At 47.5% G+C, this 26,462-nt stretch overlaps 1 protein-coding gene and 1 long non-coding RNA gene across 2 annotated transcripts in view; one reads left to right on the forward strand and one right to left on the reverse strand.

Annotated features, from left to right (window-relative positions):
• Nucleotides 1-24,109, reverse strand: part of ppp2r5d (protein phosphatase 2, regulatory subunit B', delta) — a 36,407-nt gene extending 12,298 nt beyond the window's left edge. The window contains exons 1-7 of the mRNA XM_004575310.5: nucleotides 23,970-24,109; nucleotides 20,683-20,772; nucleotides 15,338-15,512; nucleotides 14,641-14,840; nucleotides 14,440-14,550; nucleotides 9,355-9,447; nucleotides 9,136-9,266 (exon numbers count right to left, since the gene is read on the reverse strand). Coding sequence (XP_004575367.2) covers nucleotides 9,136-9,266; nucleotides 9,355-9,447; nucleotides 14,440-14,550; nucleotides 14,641-14,840; nucleotides 15,338-15,512; nucleotides 20,683-20,772; nucleotides 23,970-23,996 — 827 coding nt within the window. The 5' untranslated portion in view covers nucleotides 23,997-24,109. The remainder of the gene's footprint in view (nucleotides 1-9,135; nucleotides 9,267-9,354; nucleotides 9,448-14,439; nucleotides 14,551-14,640; nucleotides 14,841-15,337; nucleotides 15,513-20,682; nucleotides 20,773-23,969) is intronic.
• On the forward strand, nucleotides 24,100-26,033 carry LOC143421736 (uncharacterized). The gene is made up of 2 exons (XR_013101295.1): nucleotides 24,100-24,739; nucleotides 25,042-26,033. It is a non-coding gene; the product is annotated as an uncharacterized LOC143421736 (long non-coding RNA).
• The last annotated feature ends 429 nt before the right edge of the window (nucleotides 26,034-26,462 follow it).

Here is a 26,462-nt window from a genome sequence, read left to right on the forward strand (position 1 = left end):
GCAAAACAGCAAAAGTTAGTGGGAGTTCATGACGATGTTTATCAAATGTGAAGCGTAGTTTGCATCTTCTTTTGCTGCTGGTTCAGTGAATTTTGGTTGGAGAGAGACAAAACCTGCAGCTCAGAATCGAGTGCAAAAAAAGACTTAAACACAGTGCGGACCCGATGCATCAGAGTCAGCGAGCTGTGGGCTTTCAGCCCCGACGCCGTGTCCGTGTGCGGGCTGAAAGCCGAGAAAGAGAAAGCTGACTGATGCGTCGGGTCCACTCTGCGTTTACGTCTCTGTGCAGAATCCGTGTACCTGCTCTCATTTACTGTTTGGTGGTTGTTGAAATAGTTTTGTGAGCTTTAACCTGAGATTCTCGCGTTTCTGGCAAAAAACATTTATATTTAAAAGTCGATTCAGGATTTAATGAATTGATATCGCTTTATTCAAGCTACTCACCTCTGTCTATCCGCCTGCACTTTCAAACGTACACACGAAGGACTACATGAATATCTGGACCACGACCAATCAGAGCGGTCCCGCCCCTGACTATCTCTGATTGGTTTAGACCACGATAGGGGCATAATATGTGTCTGTTGTTGACCACACGGAGACTTTCAGAGTTGCAAAGACTTTTTTTTTTTTTGTTATTCGAACAGGTGGTCACACCGGTGCAACCTAAGATTTTTTTTTAGTCACACCATTGAAAAATTTGGTCTCACTCTAGAGCCCTGCAATCATTGCGTTACTTAAAAAGAAAAAAAAAGTTTAACCTTCTGGGGTCCAGGTTATAATTGGCCATTTTTAACTACTTTTGATGTTTCCTCTACATTCCACCTTTAAAAACTGTTTACTTTGCCTTGTTTTCAGCACAACCTCACATGTCTGAATTTACAGTTGTTTTCATTTTGACAAACTGTATTAACACAATTGATCTAAAAATCAGACAAAAAACAAAATTCGAGTAGAAAAAGTTATATTTTTACTGTGACAACCAAACATATTTAATGAATCATATTTCATAACTTTAAATGCAAACAAATGGTCAATTTAAAAATCATATGCACAAGTTTTGCAAACAACAAAGTTATTTGCAGCCATTTACCTTTGACCCCCTTTTTTTAAAATAACCATTTCAAACTATTTACAGAACAATCAGCTGTTCTTCAATAAGATGCCACACAAATTATTTGTGCCACTCCAAAAAAAATAATTTCTGTCCACCATAAAGGAGAACATCACAGCCTGATACCTGCAGGTCTGACAGCAGCAGCTGTATCACTCCTGTTTCTACCTGGAGGCAGCAGTTGCCTCATTGTTCTGACACACAACACAAAACTATCCACAACACTACACACTAACTACACAAGACAACACACTAACTACACACTCCAAACACCACAAATCTCTCAAAACTCGCTCTCTCTTTTTCTGCTGTCTCTCTCTCTCTCTCTCTCTCTCTCTCACTGTCACTCCTAAAACTTTTCCCTCTTCCCAAACAACCAAATGTCATGTTGCCATATCATTTTTTGGATTGGTGGACATGGTGCATTTTTCACCAACATGAACGAGTTGTTTTTGGTTTTGTTTTTTTATGTTTTGGTCATAAGCAGAGTGTGCTTGCTAGCGCTGTCCTTAGACGTTAAACGTGACGAAACTATTGAGGAAAAACACCGTGTAAAATGATAAATGGTCTGTATTTGTATAGCGCTTCACTAGTCACTAAGGACCCCGAAACGCTTTACACATTCAGTCATTCACCCATTCACGCACACTTTCACACACTGGTGATGGCAGCTACATTGTAGCCACAGCCACCCTGGGGCGCACTGACAGAGGCGAGGCTGCCAGACACTGGCGCCACCGGGCCCTCTGACCACCACCAGTAGGCAACAGGTGAAGTGTCTTGCCCAAGGACACAACGACCGAGACTGGTATATATAACCTTGTTGCTTTATCATCTTGAAGTGGTCATGTGATTGGCTTATCACGACTACTTTAGTGTTCCTCAGTCAAACAGCAGTCATTAGTTAGATTACTCGTTACTGAAAAAAAAGTAACGCCGTTATTCCCATCACTGGTAATTAGAAAGAACAGCTCCTTTTCATAAGTCTGTGAAGGTTCTCAGTCATCCAGGTCATCGTAGTCAAAGGAGCTTGCAAAGAAAAGCGTCTGGACTTCTTTAAGTTACTTGAAGACGTTTCACCTCTCATCCGAGAAGCTTCTTCAGTTCTAAGGTCAAATGGTGAATGATAAGGTGATAAGGTGGGGCCAGGTTTCACAATGAGCTCACCCGAAACTCTGGCTGATTGGGACCCACACCCAGTTTCACACCTTGGCTCAGGCGATTAGAGGATCATCAGGGGGTCCTTTTGTCCCTCTGTGGGGGGAAACTCCCACTAGGTTTATATCTGGGACTCTCCACCATTCGACCTTAGAACTGAAGAAGCTTCTCGGATGAGAGGTGAAACGTCTTCAAGTAACTTAAAGAAGTCCAGACGCTTTTCTTTGCAAGCTCCTTTGACTCCTTTTCATAAGACGCTGCACACCAGCGTGTTTATAGGCAGCTGGAACACAACCATGTTCAAAAGAACTGTTTATCAGAGCAAGAATAGTTGGTTGTCGGTTTAGGACCCGGATGGCTTGGGGATAGAAGCTCCTCCTGAGTCTTTCTATCCTTGCCCGGAAGATGCAGAACCTTCTACCAGATTGCAGAAGTTGGAACAGGTTGTTGCCAGGATGGGACGGGTCCTTCAGTATCTGCTCTAGTCCGGCATCTCCTGGTGTAGGTGTCCTGAAGCGGGGGGAGAGCAATCCTGCAGCAGCGTTCTGCTGTACGGATCACTCTCTGGAGAGCTTTTTGGTCCTTCACACAGCTGTTCCCAAACCACGATGTCATGTTCTGTGTGAGGATGCTCTCCACAGCGCCTGTATAGAAAATCCTGAGGATCTCTGGAGAGACCCTGAACTTCCTCAGTTGTCGTAGGTGATACAGGCGCTGCCTAGCCTTTTTGGTCTGGACCTGAATGTGGGCAGCCCATGTCAGGTCTGAGGAGATGTGGACACCAAGATACTTGAAGGACTGCACCCTCTCCACTGGAGCTCCATTGATGATAATGAGCTTGTAGTCTCTGTGCTGACTCCTTCTGAAGTCCAGGGCTCGCAAAATCACTATCCCGACGTCCTGGGGCACTATTGTGTTAAGCACTGAACTGTAATCAACAAACAGCAGTCTCACATACAGTAGTTACCCTGTTTCTTGCCCACGATGGCGTCCTCTGTGGATCTGTTGGGTCGGTAGGCGAACTGCAGCGGATCTGTGGTGTCTGGGATTGAGGAGGAGATGATGTTCTTCAGCGGCCTCTCGAACACCTTCATTACTACTGAGGTCAGTGCAACTGGCCGGTAATCGTTCAGGGATGAGGATTTGCTGTTCTTGGGCACAGGGATGATGGTGGATTTTTTGAAGCATGTGGGGACCACAGACTTTGCCAGGGACTCGTTGAAGATGGAAGTGAACACACCTGCTAGCTGGTCAGCACAGCAGACAGTCAGTGATGCTGTCTGGCCCCGCCGCTTTCCTTGTGTGTTCACTCTCCTCATTGCCGCTCGGACGTCATGTTCCATGATGCTGATCACCGGTCTCTCGCTGATGACGTCACTGTCCTCAGTAGTCAGAACTGGTTGTAGAACTGGTTCAGCTTGTTGGTGAATGCAGAGTCGGCATTGATCGGCGCAGTGACCCTGGTTTTGTAGTCCGTGCCACATACTCCGTGTGTCGCCCTGGTGGAAGTGAGACTCCACACGCCGTATGAGGCCGCTTTGTAGGCACTCATATCGCCAGTGGCGAGACCTGCATTGTAGGTAGCAGTCCTGGCGTTCACTGGAGGGCGGATCTATCTGTCCACCCATGGTTTCTGGTTCGGGAATGTGGTGACTCTCGCAGTGGGGATAATCTCCTCCGCTAGCATGTTGATGAAGCATACTGCTACTAGGGCTGGGCCATATTATACAGTTCACGGTAATACCGGTACAGTGTTAGGCAACGATGCCTTTGTTTTCATACGCACATGGCCAAAAAAGCATGGCGGCAACGGAGAACGAGAAGGGAGAAAGCGGATCATTGAGTGAAACGGATAAACCAGAACTGGTTTGTAAAAATGGTGCCACTTCAGTGATGTGAAACTGGTTTGGGGTTTGTCCGTCAGATACCCGCTAAAGCACATTTCTTTTTGTAGAACATGCAAGCGGGCCGTCGTTATTGCCTTATTTGTCGGACTAAGGTGCTCGTAAATCTGGGAGTAATCTGGGTCCTAAACTCCGTCCGCTTCAGGTCCCAAAGTCAAACGAACACTGCAGCATCACTGAGAGTTAAAAACTGTCTAAATTATTTCATCTTTAACCCTTTAAAGCCGGTCGGAGCGGACACGCTCCGTTTTGCTTAACTATTTTTAAATCCCGGTAGCACTGCAACCACGTAAGCTAACACAATAATTTCTTCTGCATATGAAACCGGAGGAGTTGTACTTACATCTTATGCCATCAGCTTGTCCTCGGTCACGGTTTCCTTCCACATATAGCTTTGCAAAAACTGCATAAAAAGCGCTTGCGGCAACAAAAACATAATATTCCAGAAACACGCTTTGCCGATCCGATCAGCTGTTTGTAACACTTCCTACGTCCATCAGCGCGAACTATCGCATGTCCGCCATGACCTGCCTAAAACCGGAAGTGACGTCATTTTGCGGAAATGTAGTTTTTTTACTCATCAGGGCCTTATGAGCCTATACTGGTGTTTTTAAAAGTTATGTTTGACTTTATGACTTTCTGTGTCGTTTCTGGGATGCTTAGGACTCATATTGCACTGCTGGAAATAGTTTATTTTGATGCACATGCTGTTTTTTTGCAAATTTGCATTATAATATTAATTTTCGTTTTTCCTGCAGTATATAAAAATTTGGTGTATTTAAAAAAAAAAAAAAAAAACTACGAAGACACTTAAAATAAATTTCCTGTGGTGGGAAACTATTTTGTGCAACTTTTTTGTATTTACAGTTTTGAGGGATAAGCCTCTTAAATTTCTCTAACTAGAAATATATGTTTAAAAAAAAAACAAAAACGATTTTTAATTTTTTATAGTTTATTGCAGTTTTTTGCAATTTATGTAATTACTATGCACTTAATGCAGACATATTATTAAAATTTGGGCTATGATGGTTGTATTGATGTATATCAACTTGAAATGCTCCCAAAAATGGCACTACGACATGTAAAAATATAATATAAGCTCTGGTGGACTTGGTTCTATGGTAGGTCTTAAAGGGTTAATAAAATGATCAGCATTGCTGCTTTACCAGGCTATCTATGAAGTTTAACATCCAGGCATCCTTGAAAACAGAATTTATTACAGCTAGCGGAAGTTAGCTCGCTATTTTCGCTAGTTACCTAAGCATGATATTGCATGTTCTGACTGAGAGCTTTCTGAAAAAATTTAAACGTACAGCTCTGCTATCACTTCCAACATAAATGAAGACAGGAAACTAAATAGCAGTGACGTCTGTAGGGTTACTGAAGTTGGGCTAGCTGGTATATAATGTTGGGCTAGCTGGTATGTAATGATGTGCTACGTGATCGCTAGCGACACAGCTATGTTAGCATAATATAAACAGTGAAGCTGGAGGACGAACACTAACACTTTTCCACTTATAAAAGTTAATGTGAAGGTTCCTCATGGTTAGAGACAAATGCAATCGCATGGCAGGATGCTGTAAACACCAAACTTCAGTCAGGAGAACAACTGAGATAATCCATCCACAATACGAGGTTAGTCATTCATATACTGAAACAACATGGGAATAGAGCAGCGGTGATAGAATACAGCATTAATGAATCAATGGTACAGAAGTGGAGGAAGCAAGAAGTGTGAGTTTGATTTATCTGACTGCTTTGTTTCGCTTAATGTGCCTTATAATCCCGTGCACCTTATGGTCCAAAAAATACGTATTTGACTTTTTTTATTTGGCACACTGCAGTTTAATGTTGCAAAGCACCTCTTTTTAACTTCGGTGGATATTATACATGGTTATGCTCAGGATATGTCAGCCCATTTCTACTGGAAATGCCTTTTGGTTAAACTTTCAGCAAGGAATTTGCATTTGCACTGTTAAATGTTTATATAGCTTTAATGCACATAAAAACAGCTGCTTGTTTAAGTGAAAATAAATGGATGGGTTTTCTTTGCGCTAGTAAAGTTGTGGAGTTGTATTTTGTCTCGCATCAATTATATCATTATCGCAAATTTTCAAATATATATTGTGATAAATATATTTGGCCATATAGCCCTGCGCTAACTGCTACTTCCTGAAACTCATGTCGACTGCACGTGCTCTAAACACGTCCCAGTCTACGTCGTTGAGTGCGTCCTGTAGCGTAGCTTCTGATTGGGCAGACCAATATTTCACCTCCCTTGTGGTTACTTCTTCCCTCCGTATGTTTTGTTTATACTGCGGAATGAGAAAGATGGCATTGTGGTCAGACTTCCCAAAAGCCGGGTGTGAGACAGCTTTGTAGCCCTGCTTGTATGGCGCGTAGCAGTGGTCCAAAATTCGATCCCCCCTCGTCGGACACGAGACATGCTGGTAAACGTTCGGCATGACTTGTCTGAGGTTTGCTTTATTAAAGTCTCCTGCTACAATGAGGGGTCCTTGTTTTGAAGCGAACTCAGCATGTCATGTAATTCGGACAAAGCCATACCTTTGTCCGCTTGCGGTGGGATGTAGACCACCGTGGCGATGATCGAGGTGAACTCACGGGGCAGATAGAAAGGGCGGCACTTAATGCTCAGGAATTCCAGATGTGGGGAGCAGCCGCTGGAAAGAGTAGAAATGCTCCTGGCATCACACCACTTTCACACTCCTCCACCTTTGGTTTTGTTCGACTCTGCCGTTCTGTCCGCGCGGAGCACAAAGAATGAATCCGATGGAGTTACGGCCTGGTCCGGCACGGTGAGGGTCAGCCATGTCTCCGTGAAGCACAGAATGCTGCAGTCCCTCATGTCACGTTGGAAGGTGACTATTGCTCTTAGGTTATCGAGCTTGCTCTCCAGGGATTGTAGGTCTTAGAGCGCCGGCCGGTCCCTGACAGGACGGTTTAGTCCATTTGGTTAGAAAAGGGGCAAAAAAATACAGCCAATACAGCAGTGCACGGAAATACGGTCCTCGGTAGTCAAGCTTGCGTGGAAGTCCAAAAGTCATAGTTTTTAAAAGCAGTGATAAAATCTGCAACACTTGAAGGACTAACTATGTGCACACGTCTCACAGAGGATGCTAGCTTTATTGCAGAGCCGGGGCTGAAAACAGGAAACAGCCTGATATAGCCGTGTCACATCCAGGGTTTTCTTGTGTAGGAACACAAAGTCTTTAACCAGCAGTCCACTCTCACAACAAACACGAATCTTAAAAAACAGTTGTATTTTAGTATGAGACCAGTCACCAAAGTCACTGATAAGCTACCCTCTTTAGTAGTCAGTAAACAACCGCACAAAGCACAGGGGAGGAAGAGTTTAACTCCAACCTGCTGCAGCTCGAAAGATCTGCCGAGACCTGACAACACTGAGAACTGGATTTAAATATGGAAGCTATTCCAGCACAGACGTCTGCAGGGACCTACAAACAGAACAGCTGGGTGGAAGAAGCTCGGAAAAATGAGCAGACTCACCAGCATGAAGCCGCGTTGCAGTTAAACGCAGAAAATCCAAGTCCGGGATGGCAAAAAAGTCCCTGAGAAGGAAAGTTTTGTTAGCCAGCGATCTAGCATTCAACAGAGCCATTCGGATCTTTGCACGCTGAGGCCGCGTCCCGTTCCAGCAGGCCACCTCCACAATCGCACATCCCCCGCCATGTGTGGGATGCTCCGTGACGGCTGGTGAAGCAATTGGCCTTAATTCCACAGACAGTCCAACAGTTTCCAAGTGTCGAAAACCCATCACCCCGAGAGCGATGATCAGACGTTTCAGGTGAGTTCTGACCCGCACGGGCACACCTCCCTGCTCCTCGTCTGGCATCTTCTGGGGAGAGGAACGCTGAGTAACCAGGGTAGATTCCCACGTACATACGGCTGCGTTGATTGGTAAGTTGTTGGATCATCTTGGTCACTGTCAAACTGGGATTTAGACATGTTTTGTGATCATAGGTGGTTACAGCATCTGGACCGAAGACAACCAAAAACAGGACAACTGCACAGCACACAGAGCAGCTGCAGCTCACTTTGCTCTAATCTCTTCTCCGAGGATCACATTCAATCAAACAGCCCAAAGCTCGGTCCTCCAGCTGTGTCTGTATATCACAAACACATGAACCTGGGATAAAGTTTTAATCTCAGTGACAGCCATGCTCCTTTGGCTCTGGCTCACAGGAAAAACCCAGTAATGTATGAAAGTGTGGACTTGGTGCAGCCAAATATCCCAGAATGCATTTTGTCCAAAAGAAAAAAGCGGCAAAGGCGGAGGAGAGTGGCTAAAAGGTTCGAAACATGACTGTTTCTGTGACACAAAGTAAACCTTTAAGATATTTTAAGCGAGAATGTAGCTGTGTAACCTTCGGATATCTGGGAACATTTTGCCCGGGAACAAAAACAGATGTTAATACGTGGAGATCTTGAAGGCTGCTCCAACAATGATCAGATTATAGTTTAAACATTTGTTCAGTTCTCTTCCAAACACTAGCAGCTCTCTGTTGTAGGTTTTGAGTGTTTACTAAAATAAAAATAAGTGTTCTAACGTCCCACCTGTTTGTTTTTATTCAGGCATACATGTGTACTATGTTTATTAAGAGAGATGAAGCTTGTGTTTCTGTCATGTAGTGATTGTGTTTAACTGTATGAAGCTTATTAGACATTATGAAACAGATAACACGTAAAAGTGAATTTTGCCAAAGTGCTTTAAAAAAGTATATTTTTTGTTTCTTAAAGAAATCTACTACATCATGTGGAATTGTTTTATGTCTCGTGTCATTCTGTATTGCAAATATTGTCGAACAATTGCACCGTGTTCACAGGAAGTCTGGACTCCGGTGTGAAATTACAAAGTACGGACCTGCGTACTTCAGTATTGACAAACAGCCCGTGGCTCTGTCCGAGTGTGTGGACTCTAACCTGTAGAAGATGTTGTTGATCTGGCGACGGATGTAGGCGCGGAGGCCAAGGAACTTGCCGTAGATCCGGTGCAGGATGGTCTTCAGGAAGTCTCTCTCTCGGGGATCCTCACTGTCAAACAGCTCCAGCAGCTTCAACACAATTCAACGAGTCAGAGGTCCACAGGTCACACCTGCCACACCTGAACTCTGACACCAACACTAACAGCTGACGTCTTACCAACAGTACAAACTTTTGGTCGATGTATTTTTTGGCGATGTTCGGCTGGAAGTCCGGAGACTCCAGGAAGCGAAGGAAGAACTCATACACAAGCTGTGAAAACACACACACACACACACACACACACACACACACACACACACGTTGGTCTTTGGACAAAAACAGGTCATGTTCTGACAGGTGCAGCTTTGGCAAAGACCAGGATGTTCAGCCTTACAGCAGGAATAAACATGATCACAGCTAATGTAAAAACTGATCATTTCACCACTCTTTTTTTTTTGGGGGGGGGGGGCTTTTGGGTGGATGGGGACACAGGAGGCTGTAGCTCCTTAGCCATCTGTGAAGGTTCTCAGTTATCCAGGTCATCGTAGTCCAAGGAGCTTGGGGGGAAAAGCATCTTGACTTCTTTAAGTTTCATCTGAGAAACTTCTTCAGTTCTTTGGTCAAATGGTGGAGGGTCACAGGTTAAAGCCCTGTGGGAGTGTCCCCCCCCAAGAGGGTCGCTGACCCCCTATGAATCCTGTGCCTAATCACACGAGCCAAGGTGTGAACAGGTGTGGGTCACAATCAGCCACATTTTCAGGTGAACCTTGGGCTGGGCTATATCATACCGTTCATGGTAATACCGGTGTAATTTTGGGCAACGATAGGAAAATCAAATATGGCGATAGAATATGGGTAAAACGCACATGCGCAGTGCCTTTGTTTACATACGCACATGGCAGTGACGCAGAATGAGAAGAGCGAGAGCGGATCGTTGAATGAAACGGATGAACCAGAACTGGTTTGTAAAAATGCTGCAACTTCAGTGGTGTGGAACTGGTTTAGCTTTCATCCGTCACATATATACAACAAAGCACTATTTTTGGTAGAGCATGCTAGCGGGCCGTCGTTATTACCGTGTTGTTTGGAAAATATGGCGCACTTAAAATCAATCCTGGTGGACTTGGTTCTATGGTAGGTCTTAAAGGGTTAAGTGAAAATACACTGATGGGTTTTTTGCACTGATAAAGTTGTGGAATTGTAAAGTATTTTGTCTAGTGTCAATTATATCGTCAGTTATATCCATCCATCCATCTTCATCCGCTTTATCTGAGACCGGGTCGCGGGGGCAGCAGCCTAAGCAAAGAGGCCCAGACCTCCCTCTCCCCAGCCACCTCCTCCAGCTTATTCGGGGGAACACCAAGGCGTTCCCAGGCCAGCCGAGAGATATAATCTCTCCAGCGTGTCCTGGGTCTGCCCCGGGGCCTCCTCCCGGTGGGACATGCCTGGAACACCTCACCCAGGAGGCGCCCAGGGGGCATCCTTGTCAGATGCCCGAACCACCTCAGCTGACTCCTTTTGATGTGGAGCAGCAGCTGCTCTACTCTGAGCCCCTCCCGGATGGCCGAACTTCTCACCCTATCTCTAAGGGAGAGGCCAGCCACCCTTCGGAGGAAGCTCATTTCTGCCGCTTGTATCCGCGATCTCGTTCTTTCGGTCACTACCCACAGTGATGGCCATAGGTGAGGGTAGGGAAGTAGATCGACCGGTAAATTGAGAGCTTCACTTTTACACTCAGCTCCCTCTTCACCACGACGGACCAGTGCAGCGTCCGCATTACTGCAGCTGCAGCCCCAATCCGTCTGTCGATCTCCGGCTCCCTTCTCCCATCACTCGCGAACAAGACCCCGAGATACTTGAACTCCTCCACTTGGGGCAGGAACTCATCCCCAACCCGGAGTGGGCACTCCACCCTTTTCCGGCTGAGAACCATGGCCTCAGATTTGGAGGTGCTGATCCTCATTCCCGCTGCTTCACACTCGGCTGCGAACCGTTCCAGTGCGAGCTGGAGGCCCTCACCCGATGAAGCCAACAGAACCACATCATCCGCAAAAATCAGAGATGAGATTCTGAGGCCACCAAAGCGAAAGCCCTCCGCCACTTGGCTGCGCCTAGAAATCCTGTCCATAAAAATTATGAACAGAACCTGAGACAAAGGGCAGCCCTGGCGGAGCCCATCACCCACCGGGAACGAGTCCGACTTATTGCCGGCAATGCGAACAAAGCTCTTGCAACGGTTGTATAGGGATCGAATGGCCCGTAGCAATGGGCCAGACACCCCATACTCCCGCAACACCTCCCACAGGAAACCCAGAGGGACACGGTCGAATGCCTTCTCCAAATCCACAAAACACATGTAGACTGGTTGGGCAAACTCCCATGCACCCTCAAGTATCCTCGAGAGGATAAAGAGCTGGTCCAGTGTTCCGCGACCAGGACGAAAACCGCATTGTTCCTCCTGTATCCGAGGTTCGACTAGCGGACGAACTCTCCTTTCCAGCACCCTGGCATAGACTTTCCCACGGAGGCTGAGGAGTGTGATCCTCCTGTAGTTGGAACACACCCTCCGGTCCCCCTTCTTAAAGATGGGGACCACCACCCCGGTCTGCCAGTCCACATGTACTGCCCCTGATCTCCACGCAACATTGCAGAGGCGTGTCAACCAGGAAAGCCCTACAACGTCCAGAGCCTTCAGGAACTCGGGGCGGACCTCATCAACACCAGGGGCTCTGCCACCAAGGAGTTGTTTAACTGCCTCAGTGACCTCGCCCCCGGAAATTGGCGGGTCATTCCCCTCATCCCCAGACTCTGCTTCCTCCTCGGAAGACGTGTCAGTGGGATTGAGGAGGTCCTCGAAGTATTCCTTCCACCGCCTGACAATTTTCTCAGTTGACGTCGGCAGCGCTCCGCCAGCACTATACACAGTGCAGGTAGAGAGCACCGCTTTCCCCTCCTGAGACGCCTGACGGTTTGCCAGAATCTCTTTGAGGCAGTCCGAAAGTCTTTTTCCATGGCCTCTCCGAACCGAGAGGCCACACCCGAGTTTTTGCTTCAGCCACTGCCTGAGCCGCATTCCGCTTGGCCTGTCGATACCTGTCGGCTGCCTCCGGAGTCCCACAGGCTAACCAAGCCCGATAGGACTCCTTCTTCAGCCTGGTGGCTCCCTACACCTCTGGTGTCCACCATTTGGTTCGGGGATTACCACCACAGCAGGCACCAACCACCTTGCGGCCGCAGCTCAATGCAGCAGCTTCGGCAATGGAGACGCTGAACATGGTCCATTCGGACTCAATGTCCCCAGTCTCCCTCGGAATGCTGTTGAAGCGCTGTTGAAGCTCTGCCGGAGGTGTGCGTTGAAGATCCCGCGGACCGGGGCCTCTGCTAGACGTTCCCAGCACACCCTCACTACGCGTTTAGGTGCACCAGGTCTGTCCAGCATCCTCCCCCGCCACCTGATCCAACTCACCACCAGGTGGTGATCAGTTGACAGCTCAGCCCCTCTCTTTACCCGAGTGTCCAGAACATATGGTCGTAGGTCTGGTGATACGATTACAAAAATCGATCATCGACCTACGGCCTAGAGCGTCCTGGTGCCACGTGCACTTATGGACACTCTTATGTTCGAACAGGGTGTTCGTTATGGCCAAACTGTGATTAGCACAGAAGTCCAATAACAAAGCACCGCTCGGGTTCAGATCAGGGAGGCCGTTCCTCTCAATCACGCCCCTCCAGGTCTCGCTGTCGTTACCCATGTGAGCATTGAAGTCTCCCAGCAGGACAACAGAGTCTCCAGGTGGAGCACCTTCCAGCACCCCCCCAGGGACTCTAAGAAGGCTGGGTACTCCGAACTGCCACTCGGCTCATAAGCACAGATGAAAGTCAGGACCCGTTCCCCGACCCTAAGGTGCAGGGAACAAACCCTCTCGTCCACCGGGAAAAACCCCAACGTACCGGCAGCAAGCCGAGGGGATATTAGAATACCCACTCCAGCCCGCCGCCTCTCACCAGGGGCAACTCCAGACTGAGACAGAGTCCAGCCCCTCTCCAGGAGACTGGTTCCAGAGCCCAAGCCATGCGTAGAGGTGAGCCCGACTATATCTAGCCGGTACCTCTCAACCTCACGCACTAACTCAGGCTCCTTCCCCACCAGAGAGGTGACATTCCATGTCCCTATTGCCAGTCTTGGCAGCCGGGGGTCACACAATGCACCCGACCCCTATGGCGCCTCCTGCGGGTGGTGGGCCTGCGGGAGGATTGGCCCATGTCTCCTCTTCGGGCTGTGCCCGGCCGGGCCCCATGGACTAAGGCCCGGCCACCAGACGCTCGCCCTCGGGCACCCTCCCCGGGCCTGGCTCCAGGGCGGGGCCCCGGTAACCCTATCCCGGGCAGGGTAAACTGTTCCCTCGATATTCTTTTCATAAGGGTCTTCTGAATCGCTCTTTGTCTGGTCCCTCACCCAGGACCAATTTGCCATGGGAGACCCTACCAGGGCGCAAAAGCCCCCAGAAAACATAGCCCCTGAATCCCTGGGACACACAAACCCCTCCACCACGTTAAGGTAGCGATTCAAGGAGGAGCGTCAGTTATATCGTTACGCAAATTTTCAAATGTATATTGTGATAAATATTTTTGGTCATATCACCCTGCTCTAGGTGAACCCACTGTGAAACCTGGCCCCACCCTATCATGTGATTTCCTGAGGTCAGATGGCCCAGGATGTGAGTGGGCATTAAGTTATCTGGGAAGGATCTCAAAACTGGATTATAGATGGCAGAAAGTTCGTGTCGTAAGCCCCGCCCTCTTTTCAAAGATGGACGTTCACAGTGAACATAGATGCTTCTTTCACTCCTCTTTCAAACCATCTGTCTTCTCTGTCCTACATGTGGACATTGGTGTCCTCAGAGTGACCGTGTTTATGAACTGTCTGGTGTCTCCAGTGTAGAGGTCCTCTCTGCACAGCTATGTTGTTGAGTGTGTGTCTGGGTCTGAGCTGGAACACTGTGCAGTGTCACTGACTGTGTTTATGGTCTGCTCACTGCTTCCTGCGTGGATTAGCTTAAGAAATCAGAGCAGCGTCCAGAGAGGAAGTAATGTTTACCAAGCTCATGTGTCTATGGTTCCCTCTCCTTCTCTTCTTCTGTGGTTCCATGTGATGCCTGGCTCTCGTTTTCTGAGGTTTCTAAGTGTCTGCTGATGGTTCTAGTTTTTAGCATTAGCTCACAAATGCCACAAACACTGCATCTTTTAACAGACAGGAAGTACCTGCAGGTGAGGCCACGCCGCCTCCAACGTGGGCTCGTCCTCCTCAGGGTCAAACTCTGCTCCGGTCGGGTTGGAGGACGGAGGAAGTGTCCGGAACACGTTGACTGAAAACTGAACAAAAAAAGAAAAGAAAATTATTTTTTTTAATTACAGAGTAACAAACCAGAAGTAGTTCTTCTGTGGTGGAGACCATTCTCTCACCATGATGACGGCCTCGGGGTAGATGCACTCAGTCACCACTTCACTGTTGTGCGTGATGTACTCCACCATCTCATTAAGCCCCGCCCTTTTCACCTCCTTATACTTGAGGTCGCTGAGGGGGTCGCTGATGAAGTCGAAGAGCACGCAGCACTGACGCAGCTTCTGCACGAATAGATCCTCTCGCTCTAACGGTGGTGCGTCTGAGAGGGGAGGAGTCAAAAACAACCACACAACACACAGTGGTGGTGACATCATCAGTGATCTCACCAAATGTGATGAAGGTCCAGCCAACCAGAACCACCGACTGATGAAGCACATGCGCTACCATTGACATGCTTTACAGCCAATCACCTGGTTCTATTTACAGCCAGAGAATTCTACTGCTGCAGTCAGCTGATTCTACTGTCAGCTGATTCTACTGTCAGCTGATTCCACTGTCAGCTGATTCCACCGCTGTTGATTCTACTGTCAGCCGATTCTATTGCTGCAGTCGGCTGATTCTACTGTCGGCTGATTCTACTGTAAATGGTTCCACTGCCGCTGTCAGCTGATTCCACTGCTGCAGTCAGCAGATTCCACTGCTGCAGTCAGCAGAGACCCCTCCTGCAGCAGGTTTGAGTGACACTACCAGGTTTAGTTCTGGTTCAAGATGAGTTTAACTTGGGTTTGCATTATGTTTAAGCTGGAACTGTGTTACCTTTGAGGGCGGGCAGCTTCTGTAACTCTCTATTTTTGGTCAGGCTGAAGCGGGACGAGCTCTGGCGGCGCTCTTTCTTCACCAGCTGAGGACCTCCGGAGTATTTGATCTTGTTGAGTTGGGTGGGAGGCGGCGTGCTGTTACTGGGACGCTTACTGCCGCTCTGCTGCTGGGACTGATAACACACGCACAGGTTATAAAACAGGTTTCAGAGGAAACAGCGAGCCGATATTTAATTATCCGTTTGTGTCGCTGATGTTAATGAACAAACACCAGCCATTCAATATCTGACTTGAATCTATGGCACTTCCCGTTCTGGACCTCTGTGCTGTATTGATCAACTATCAATACCAGTTATTTTCAGGTTAGCTGCAGTGGAGTAAGAACCTGCAGCAGCCGCTCACTAAATCAGAGTGATGAAAAGGTGCACACAGGTGAGAGTCACAGAGGCTTCATGGAGACAGAATCAGAAGAGTTGTGTTGCTCTGAACAGACTGGTTCTTAAACACTCCCTGAGTGTGCGGTTTCTATATAACACTCACAATGCAGCTCCGAGTTCAGCATCCTGCTCAAGGCCACTGTGGCACAGACTGGTGCAGCCAGGGATCAAACCACCAACCTTCTGATTATCAGATGACCTGCTGTACCTGCTCCCCTGAATGAGCCTCTGAGGGCCGTTTGATACCACGCGTCTACATCATGGTACTGATGGGTGGCGAGGAATGTCTCAGAATCAGAAGACTTTACTTATCCCCAAGGGGCAATTAACCAACAACAGTGCAGCATAACGTTGAAGATAAGGACAATAAGAACAGGCAATAAGAGTGAAATAATAAATACATAGAATATACAGTATATACAGTTTTACAATTACACAGTTTTAAAATTAAAGTGACTAAAAGTGAATGAAGTGTCGGTAGAATAAGAAGAGTGTAGTTTCTGTTGTGGGAAATGTTCTTATCTGCTGGAGTTAAAAAGCAGAGTGGCTGTGGGGACAAAGGTGGCGCTCCTCCTCCTCCTCTCAGTCCTGCAGGAAATGCAGCGGAGGCGTCGCCCAGAGGGGAGCCATTGAAATGCGGGGTGAAGAATGTGAGAGGGGTCGTTGATGATTTTGGCTGCCTGTCTAAGGACCTGTTGGCTGAAAACCTGCCAGAGTTCCAATGACAGGCCAATGACTGTAGAGCACACTGATGCAGTGTGCTGCAGTCTGTTCCTGTATGAAGGCTGAGGGAGGGGAACCAGCAGCTGATGGAGGTCAACCAGCAGCTGATGGAGGTCATGATGCTTTCCAGGAAGGCATCGTAAAAAGTCAACATGATGGGGGTGCTGACTCCAAAGGAGTTGAGTTTCCTAAGGAGGTATAGCTGTTGGTGGCATCTCCTCTGTGTTGGCAGAGAATTTCAGGAGGTTGTCAAAGATGGTTCCCAGGTATTTGTACTCCTCAACTACCGCCACTGGTTTCCTGTGGATGGTGGTGGTGACTGAAGCAGCCAGATCCCTCTGCCTACTGGAGAAGGTCACCACCATCTCTTTGGTTTTGCTCACCTTCAGTTCAAGTTTGGAGCTGTCACACCACTCTACAAACTCCTGCAGAGCAGGCCCGTGGTGCTGTGAGGGCCTGACAGCAGTGACAGGAGAACTGTGTCGTCAGCATATTTAACCAGTTGCTCTTACGATGTGCTGTTTTATGATCTTCTCCATGGCCTTCATCACCAGGGAGGTGAGGGCCACAGGATGAAGATCATTCAGAGACTTTGTGTTGTTTCTTTTGGGGATGAGGATGACTGGAGTGTTTCCACAGCTGGGGGACGGTGTGACTGTCGACTGAGGGTTGAAATAGAGTCCAGAACACAGTTCCTAGTTGCCCTGCACAGTGCCTCACAACTCGACTGCTGATGTTGTCAGGGCCGCTTGAGCTCCTCTCCCTCGTCCTCCTGAGGGCTCTCACCACGTCCTCAGTCCTGAAGGTGAGTGCAGAGCTGCCAGGTTTGACTGAGGATCTGGACGCCTCAAGCTGGGTGATGTTGTCCGTCTCAAACCTGGTGTAGAAAGCGTTGAGGTCGTCAGGGAGGGAGGAGGGGTTGCTGCCCTCCACCTGGATGGTTCTGGGGGTGGTGACCGCAGCGTTCACAGAGGCCATGGTTTTGAGGCCCTGCCAGGCTGAGTGGAGGTCCCCTGTGGTGAATTTGGTTTCAACTGTGTTTTTATACTCCAGTTACAGTTTTTATGGCCTCTTGACCTCCCCGTCGACCTCCGGGGCGATCGTGGCTCAAGAGTTAGGAGTTCGCCTTGTAATCGGAAGGTTGCCGGTCTGAGCCCCGGCTCGGACAGTCGTTGTGTCCTTGGGCAAGACACTTCACCCGTAGCCTACTGGTGGTGGTCAGAGGGCTCGGTGGCGCCAGTGTCCGGCCGCCTCGCCTCTGTCAGTGCGCCCCAGGGTGGCTGTGGCTACAATGTAGCTGCCATCACCAGTGTGTGAATGTGTGTGTGAATGACTGGATATGTAAAGCGCTTTGGGGTCCTTAGGGACTAGTAAAAGCGCTATATAAATACAGGCCATTTACCATTTTTAATCCAGAGCAGAGCCGGTGAAGAAAATCCTCTTTTTTTTATGAAAGGATTTCCTTGAGCTCGTTGGTGATGCAGGGTTTGTTGTTGGGGTAGATGGAGACTGTTTTTGAGGACACAGAAGGAGATGTATGATGTCACCGTGTTGACTTGATTGTCGATGTCATCAGAGGGAGACAGAAGGCTGCCCCAGTCAGTGGCTTCGAAACATCCTTGTAGGGTGAGGATACTTTCCTCTGTCCGCTGCTTGATGTTTTGGTGACCTTTCTAATCCTCTTGATGACTGGGGTGTGAGCAGGGGCCAGCAGGATGGTGTGGTGGTCTGCTGAGCCGAGAGGGCGGAGGAGTGGAGCTTTAAATGAATCTGGTACAGAGCCGTAGCATTTATCCAGAGTCTTCCCCTGACGTGTGCTGCATGAAACATACTGTTGGTATCCTTTAAGCGACTTGTCAGGGAAGCAGTGGTTGAAATCACCCAGGATGAACTTGGGAGAGTCCGTTGATAACTGCTCCAGTTTGTACAGAGTGTTGGTGAAGTACTCTGTGGCTTTGGCTGCATCAGCTTAGGGGTGGATGTAAACCAGGATGATGAAAAGCTGTGGGAATTCTCTGGGGAGGTGGTAGGGGCGCAGGGAAACAGCCAGAGCTCGATGTCTGTCGTGCACAGCTTCTCCCTCAGTGACTGTAGAGCACCAGCTGTTGTTTACATACAGACGCACGCCGCCACAATGTTGCTTCGCGGTCTCTGTCCAGACGAAGAGGTGGTGAAAAGCCATCAATGTGCAGCGCGCTGTTGTCGTCGCTGTTGTTTAACCACGATTCTGTGAATGCCGGAACGGAGGCAGTTCTGTACCCATGCAGGTGATTGACGCAGGCTTGCAGCTCGTCCAGCTTGGAGCGGCGAGACCGCACATTAGCGAGGATAATGGACGGGAGCGCTCGTTGTTTGTGTGTCTCCCTCTTTAGTCTGGCTCTCACCCCACTCTTCTTTTATCCCCTCCTGGTTACCTTGTTATTGTGAGTTTTTCGATTTCCGTGTCCACGGAGTATTTCCTCGGGGAAGTAGTCCGTGGAAGCGGGCCTTGGGGTCATGTCGAAGTGTTGGAAACAAAAATTAGGAAAAGGATACAAATATACCAAGTAGACAGCAAAAAACAACAACGAAAAGAGCATTCAAGTTAGAAAAAGAACCCAAAACTGCTCAGCCTCTGATGACGTTTTGTGTCAACAAGGACTCACATTAAAAACTGTTTCCTTCACGAGGCAACAAAACCTCTTTGTGATGGTACAGTGAAGACCCTGATAGCAGGAAGATGTTGTAGTAGCCACGCCCAAAGCCACAGCCTGGGTTTTGCATAACCAATGGCTTATTGAGACAGTGTTTCCACCCATCACAGTTAGGGATGTACACGGAGACGGAAAGTTGGTTCTTTACGGCATGGAAATTGCCGGAAGTTGATGCTGTTGTGTTAATAACAGAGAAAACCCAACGATTATGTGACCCTCTGTAAGCGAGCGCTTTGGTGCCAGTGGAAAGAAAAAACTTTTAACAGGAAGAAACCTCCAGGCTCAGGGAGGGGCGGGGCCATCTGAGAAACCGGTTAGGGTGAGGGGAGGAAGACAAGATAAAGACATGATGTGGAAGAGAGACAGAGATTAATAATGACTAATGATTCAGTGCACATCATTTTCAAACCCTCCGTGGTCTTCACTACTCAGGTTAACCATGATTTATGAGTCACTCGGATAACTTAAAAATGTTGTTGTTTGGCTTTTTTCAGTGTTTGATTTGTTCCTGAGTAAATCGGTTTGGCTGAGATTAAAGTTATAGTTTTCACACAGCTGAAAAAACGTCAAACAGAAAACTGATTAAACAGAAGTGTGAGACAGCCGAGAGTTTACGCCAGCAAGGAGCAGACGGACGAGTTTATTAAACTCCACCGAGACAGCCGGGACGTTAATCTGAAGTCACATTTCACAGCCTCGCACTTCCGGCCTTCGGAGGACCCGGCCCACCAGGCACGTGCAGAGGGGGGGCTAGAGGGGCTTGAGCACCCGCCCCTTTAAACCTCTGCACGGCCCTGCGGCCCACGTAGACCGAGAAGGCCAGGTCCTCAGGAGGATGCGGCCCCTGAATTTGGACACAGCTGCAGTGTCTGTCTCCTGAATCCAAACTGGCAGCTGCTTCCACAGAATAGGGGCCTGAAAACTGAAGGCAGGTTTTGACTTCACACAACCTGATGAAGCTGCTGTATTTTAACCCTCTGTCTGTTTCTGGGGTGGCTGTAGCTCAGGTGGCAGAGCAAGTCAGCCACTAATCAGAAGGTCGCTGGTTCGATCCCAGGCTGCCTCCTGGCTGCATGCCAAATATCCTTGGGCAAGATACCAACCCCATGTTTGCCTACTGGTGATGGTCAGAGCGCCCGGTGGCGCCAGTGTCCGGCAGCCTCGCCTCTGTCAGTGCGCCCCAGGGCAGCTGTGGCTACAATGTAGCTTGCCATCGCCAGTGTGTGAATGTGTGTGTGAATGGGTGAATGACTGAATGTAGTGTGAAGCGCTTTGGGGTCCTTAGGGACTAGAAAAGCGCTGTACAAATGCAGGCCATTTACCATTTCTAGCAGGGATACCTGCAGCCTGCAGGGGGAGTACTTGAGTATATTTACTTTCACCTTTATTACTCTGCATATAATCACTACAGGCAGAGCTTCAGCTCGACTTTTTAAAGTGGAACCTTTCATATCAGCTCCTCGCTGCCATGTGACCAAATCGGCACTCACCTCATCCGAGTTCTCCGGGGTCACATCCTTCCCGCCGCCGCCGTTGCTGCTGCTGTTCTTCGTGCTGCTTTTGGCAGATTTGGTCGTTTCCTGTTCCCACACAGAGAAAAACATAAATCAGCTGATCTTGTTTTGATTTTTGTGAGAACAAACTCACACCAGAGCCGAGGAAAATCAGCTGAGCTGAAACATGAAACGTTTACTGAGCACCGAGGAAGAGGAGGAAGCGTCACAGCCCAACATTTTTGTTTCTATTCTGCATCAGTGTCAGCCCGGCGGGGGTTATGGCGTGATGATGTAACCCGCTCTCTGGCAGGTAGCTCCATGCCCTCCTGGGTTTTAAATGCACCTTAGAACACACATGCATCAACACTACAATGAGCAGGCGGAGGGAGGTTTGGAGTCTTCTCTCACCCCCATTCTCTGCGACCTGCTGGAGCGGGGGGGGGCTAGGAGGAGGAGTTGGCCGAGAGAGCAGAGGGAGCTTTGAGCGGCTCACACAGACCTTATTGTGAAAGTCTATCTGGAATGATTTTGTGAAGTTGGAAAACTAAAGTAAAAATATGGAGGAGCTGTTGTGATTTCACTGTCAGTGCGCTAAAGTTCCCACCTCCCTGATGATAAACCTTGCCTGTGATACATGCGCTTCGTACAGTAATACGTAAAAAGACTGAAAGTCATAAAAACAAATCAAACACGGCACAGTGAGCCGAGTAACTCGCCCTGGAACCTGAAGTAGGATCAAAAGGTCAAAATAAGCACTCCGAAAGCGTGAAGCCTGTGCTGCTGCTCTGGTTCACTCGGAGGAGAAGCGCTGGTTGGCGTTTATCGAGTCTTAGCGTACACGTCGGAAACTCTGATTGGCCAGCATTTCTTTAGGATGGGTCACGTGACTGCTGCCTGGAAGAAAGCATTTATTATTTTTAACATCCCGGCTGAGCGTGACACACACAGAGCGTCCAATAAAGGGGACGTGGCTGTGATTGGTTGGGACTCGAGCAGAAGTCCCTCCCACATGCGCCTTCCGACTGGGGTCTGGGGTCTCCTCCTTTTCTCACCACAGAGAAAACTGCACCCACCCTGTCATCCACTCATCTCTCAGACTACACAAGACAACAGATGCCCAGGCTGAGTTCTCCCTCCACCTCTCCTGTATCTCCCCCTCCTGCAGAGTGAGTTCCTGAAGAAAGGAGACGGGTTGGGTGGACTGCCCCGGGCTCTGTGGGGCCGGGTGGTGCTGCTGAACTGGGCCCCGGTCCGGATGGGCCTGGGCCCCCTTTCCCTGGCGGGTCGCGGAGTATGGGGGTGCCTACTGGGGTCAGTGGGGGAACTGGCCCCAGGGAGGGGCCACTTGCCCCTCCCTTCCTTCCCTCCCCATCTCCAGCTGCCTCCCTCTTCCCGCTCCACCACAATCACCCACAAATGCAGGGCCTTGGAGTAGGGGTATGTCACCAGGGTGCAGGGGAGGCATCCCCCCCCCCTCTGTCCCCTTCTGGCTGCCTCTGCCTCAATGTTATCCCACAACTTAGACATTCACATTACTCACACTCTCATTACACATACATATAGGATCTTGGGGGTGGGCACGCTGCACGGCATCCAAATTACCATCAGGGTGTACACCCCACCCCTAGCGTCGTTGCCCACCTCTCAATTTTAAATACACGTAGACATTGAGGGCTAGCAGGAGGGACCATGTGCTTACCTGCTGCAGGTGTGCTCCCACAGGTGAACCCTCTCACCTGCAGAGCGATCCTTCATTCTCATTGCACATATTTAACACGCGATCTCAGCCGTGTTTGTCACAACAGCCATGTGCGCGTCACCACAGCGTGAGGACGTCTGCAGGCATGTCACCCGAAGACAGGAAATCAGCACCGAGCCAAACCCTTTCAGCTTAAAAGTAGCTGATCTCTGCCTAAGTTTGATTTATTATCATCATCATCTTTTTAAATGATTTTCCATTTTTTAGTCTTCTAATATTTACTTTTTAGAAAGTCTTTATTTTTCATTAGGTTTTGTGCATCTTAGAGTTTTTATTTGGTTTTATATATTTACATGATTCTGATTTTAAAGCTGTATATTTATGTTTTGGATGTCAAATTCTGATTTTCTATGTTTCCAATTGTTTTATGATGTTTTTTTCCCTCTAAATATATTTATATTTTTATACGTATATATGTACACTTTTCTGTTTTCATCTTTCTTTTTAATTTAAATGATAATTTACGTTTTAAGTTTTTTGTATGATTTATAGAGCGAGTCGTTTACATTACATAGATGTGACTTCAAACCTCCTTTTTTAAAAATTATTTTCAGTTTAAATAAAGAATAAAAATTCGGACATCGGAAGCAGCCGATTAATCAGTGAGTCACAGAGAGAAGATCATCAATAATCAATAACTGTGGCCGTTACTTATCAGCAGTTTTTGGTTTTCTTGCTGCTCCATTCAAGTTTACAGACTAAACAAATAATCGATAACAATCCGCTGAACCGAACACAAGTGCTGGCTTATAAACATCAAATCAAATCACTTTTATTGTCACATCACATGTGCAGGTACATTGGTACAGCACATGCGAGTGAAATTCTTGTGTGCGAGCTTCACAAGCAACAGAGTTGTGCAAAATACAATAACATAAACAGGAAAAATATACAAATGGCTAAATCTGAAACTAATAAATATATGTACAATATATAATAGTATATGCAACAAAAAAACATTACGATCAATGACTGATCAGCCCTGAGCGCTGCATCATTAAACCAATCGCTTTAATCCGGTATTTATATGGGTGTGTGAGGTGGACTCAGACTGCGCTGTGAGCCAAGGAATCGCAGCATCCAGCGGGACATCTACCGGTCATCGTGTGGTCTCAGTTAACGGCTAACCGCTGTTAGCGCCTCAGACGCTCTTCTTCAGCCGAGCCCTGCATCAATAATTCAGGCACAGCCAGCGACTCTTCCCGGAGCTCCGGCAACAGAACACGGCTAATCACGGCGGCCAGCTCCACGCTAATATCCCTGCTAAGTGTCCGCTCAAACACTCAGCAGGTGTGCGGTTAAACGAAGCGTGTCCGCGGCGGGCGCCGAGCACAGACTCGCGGCTAGCCGTTAGCTTAGCGGTCCTCTCCTAGCTGGGCCCCAGCTAACAGCTAGCAGGTGAGCTAGCCATTAGCTCGGTGAAATAAAACGGCTGAAGTCTCCAGCAGCAGAAAAAAAAACACCCGCCACACCGGATCTCAGTGGAAAAATGCCCCGGGCACGCCAGTGACGCGGATATTACCTTTTCCTTCTTGGTTTTGTTAGGCATCTTGACCGCGTTGCGGGGCTTTTCCACGGAGATTCCCTGATGTTCCTCCCCGGGACTCAGACGCTGTCACTCGGTCTGTCTCAGCTCCCTGCGCCCTTTCCCGAGCCGCCCAATCCGATTGGCTGCCAGCGTGGACGTCTGCCTAGTGATATATGGAGTGATTTTTTTGATTGGCTGAGTTTGAGTATAACAGTGGGGGTGAGGCTGCAGGGAGGTGAGGAAGAACTGGATTCTTCCCCAGCAACAAAACACCTTCAACCTGATGATACCGAGCTCCGAGGACCGGAGAGAGCCAGAGAATCGCCAAAACCACCCGAGTCCCCCGTCTGTCCCCGGAGCAGCGGCAGCAACATGTTATAATCACACAGACAGGAGCCCGAAGCTCAAAGTTCCAGCTGCACCCACTCACAGAATCAGAACCCATCTCAGCACCTGAAATCATACTTCTGATTCTTCAACATGAATTTGTTGCAGCAACGTGCCTAACCGGGGGAAGACCTCAGGGGAGACCTCAAACCCCTTCATCTGGTCTGGGAGCGCCTCAGATTCCACAGGAGGGCCCGGAGGTGTCGCTGAGGACGAGAACATCTGGAGTCCCTGCTCAACCTGCTGCCACCAACATCAGCGGAGGATAAAGGATGATGAGTGATGGGTGGATGATGGGTCGATGGATGGAGGCAGCAACATGTTTGAATTAAGCAGCTCCAGATGTTTTCAGCTGTGCGCTGCAGGCAGTTTTACTTGTAATATTCCTTCTTTTTTATATATGAACTTATTTCATTTATTCATTTTGATGAATTCACTGTTTTTTCATTTTTCGTTTACCAAGTTTGGGTGTTCTTTTTTTTTATTTTACATTTTGAATCTTTTTATTTTTTCATCTCCATATTTTTCAAGTATTAACATTTAGAAAACAAGCTCTTCTTAAACACAGAACCTTAGAAAGTAAATTTCATCATACAAAGAAAACTTGGTTTATGGATTCAAATTACCGATCAAAGGAATTTTATTCACGCGTTCATACTGCTGTTCATCTTTCCCACAGATGTGAATTCATATTTTCATCTGAATGAGCTTCTGTGAACCTGCACATCTGCTTCAGCAGCCAATCAGCTCACCTATGAGGACAGATGTTCCCCCAGATGTTTTCAGTTAGCATCAGACTGACAGAGCTCCCAGACGAATTTCAACTTATTTTTAATTTATGTTGTTTACAGACAGGAAACAAAAACAAACAAAAGCACTGGTCCTTCACTTCAACCAAACTTTATTTATCCAGCACAGAACAAACAGCTGACAGACCATCGGCCAATCAGCTGATTGCAGGCTTGATCATCAAAACAACATCAAAGAATTCAATGAAATAAAAAGCAGTAAAAAAAAAAAAAAAATACAAAACTGAATTTTTATATTCAGGCAAACAATGCAAAGAATAAATAAATCATTAAAAATAATCAACCAGAAAATTGACTTGAAAGGGAAAAAATCAAATGCATTAAAGCTCCTTTTTGAGCTTAGAAACGGGCAAATCGAATGACCACAAAACGTTAAAATGGTAAGCTAACATTTGGAGAGAAAAAAGTGGAATATTCACACTTTAAAATGTTTTAATTGGCAATAAAAATCATTCAAATATGTTTAAAATTACTACAAACAGAAAGTAAAATGTAGTTGTGACTCTTTAAAAACACAGTAATTTACTGACTTTGACTATAATTGACTTCATGTTTTTCCGGCATGCACGCGCACTTCCGTATAGGTTTCCATCCTCTTACCTTACTCCAAGCAGAAAGAACCAGGATCCAGGACACACCTGAAAACCATCAGATGTGACACATACCTGTTACACCAATCAGAAATAAGATGTGCAGCCTGATCATGAGACACGTGGAGTTGCAGATTAAACAGAGTCTGTGTGGGAAGAAAGTTTTTAGACTTTTACTGAAGTAAAACTTATAACAGCACAGACGTGAAACAAACATGCTCCACATTACAAACATATACATGTTACTAATGCATCATAATTATTGATGTGTACATTTCTTACATCCAGCAGCTGTGCATAACTTATACTTGGTGATTATCTGTACTCCAAATAGTTTAGAGTATAAACCACAATATCTGCATCAGAAATACAGTAGAAACAGGAAGCAGCATCACGCAGAAATTACAGGTATGTTAAATTTGAGGGAAGTACTTCAGTAAATGTACTTGGTTATTTTCCTGCTGGTCTCATCTGAGGGGCTGTAACCTGGCCACCTGCGCCATGAAAACATTTTTATTGGACATGTGCAGCAAATTTCTGAGCTTTAAAGCAACACAGGCTCATCAGGTCCACTCTGATGTGCTTTGATCCGATCTTCACTCACTCATTCACCTGTGCTCACCTTGAACATGTGACTGGAGGACCCACAGGTATAAGATAAGCTTTATTAGTCGCACACGTGGGAAATTAGTTTTGTTACA

The sequence above is a fragment of the Maylandia zebra genome, linkage group LG13 (genome assembly GCF_041146795.1).
Source record: "Maylandia zebra isolate NMK-2024a linkage group LG13, Mzebra_GT3a, whole genome shotgun sequence".
In the NCBI taxonomy this organism is placed as follows: Eukaryota; Metazoa; Chordata; class Actinopteri; order Cichliformes; family Cichlidae; genus Maylandia; species Maylandia zebra.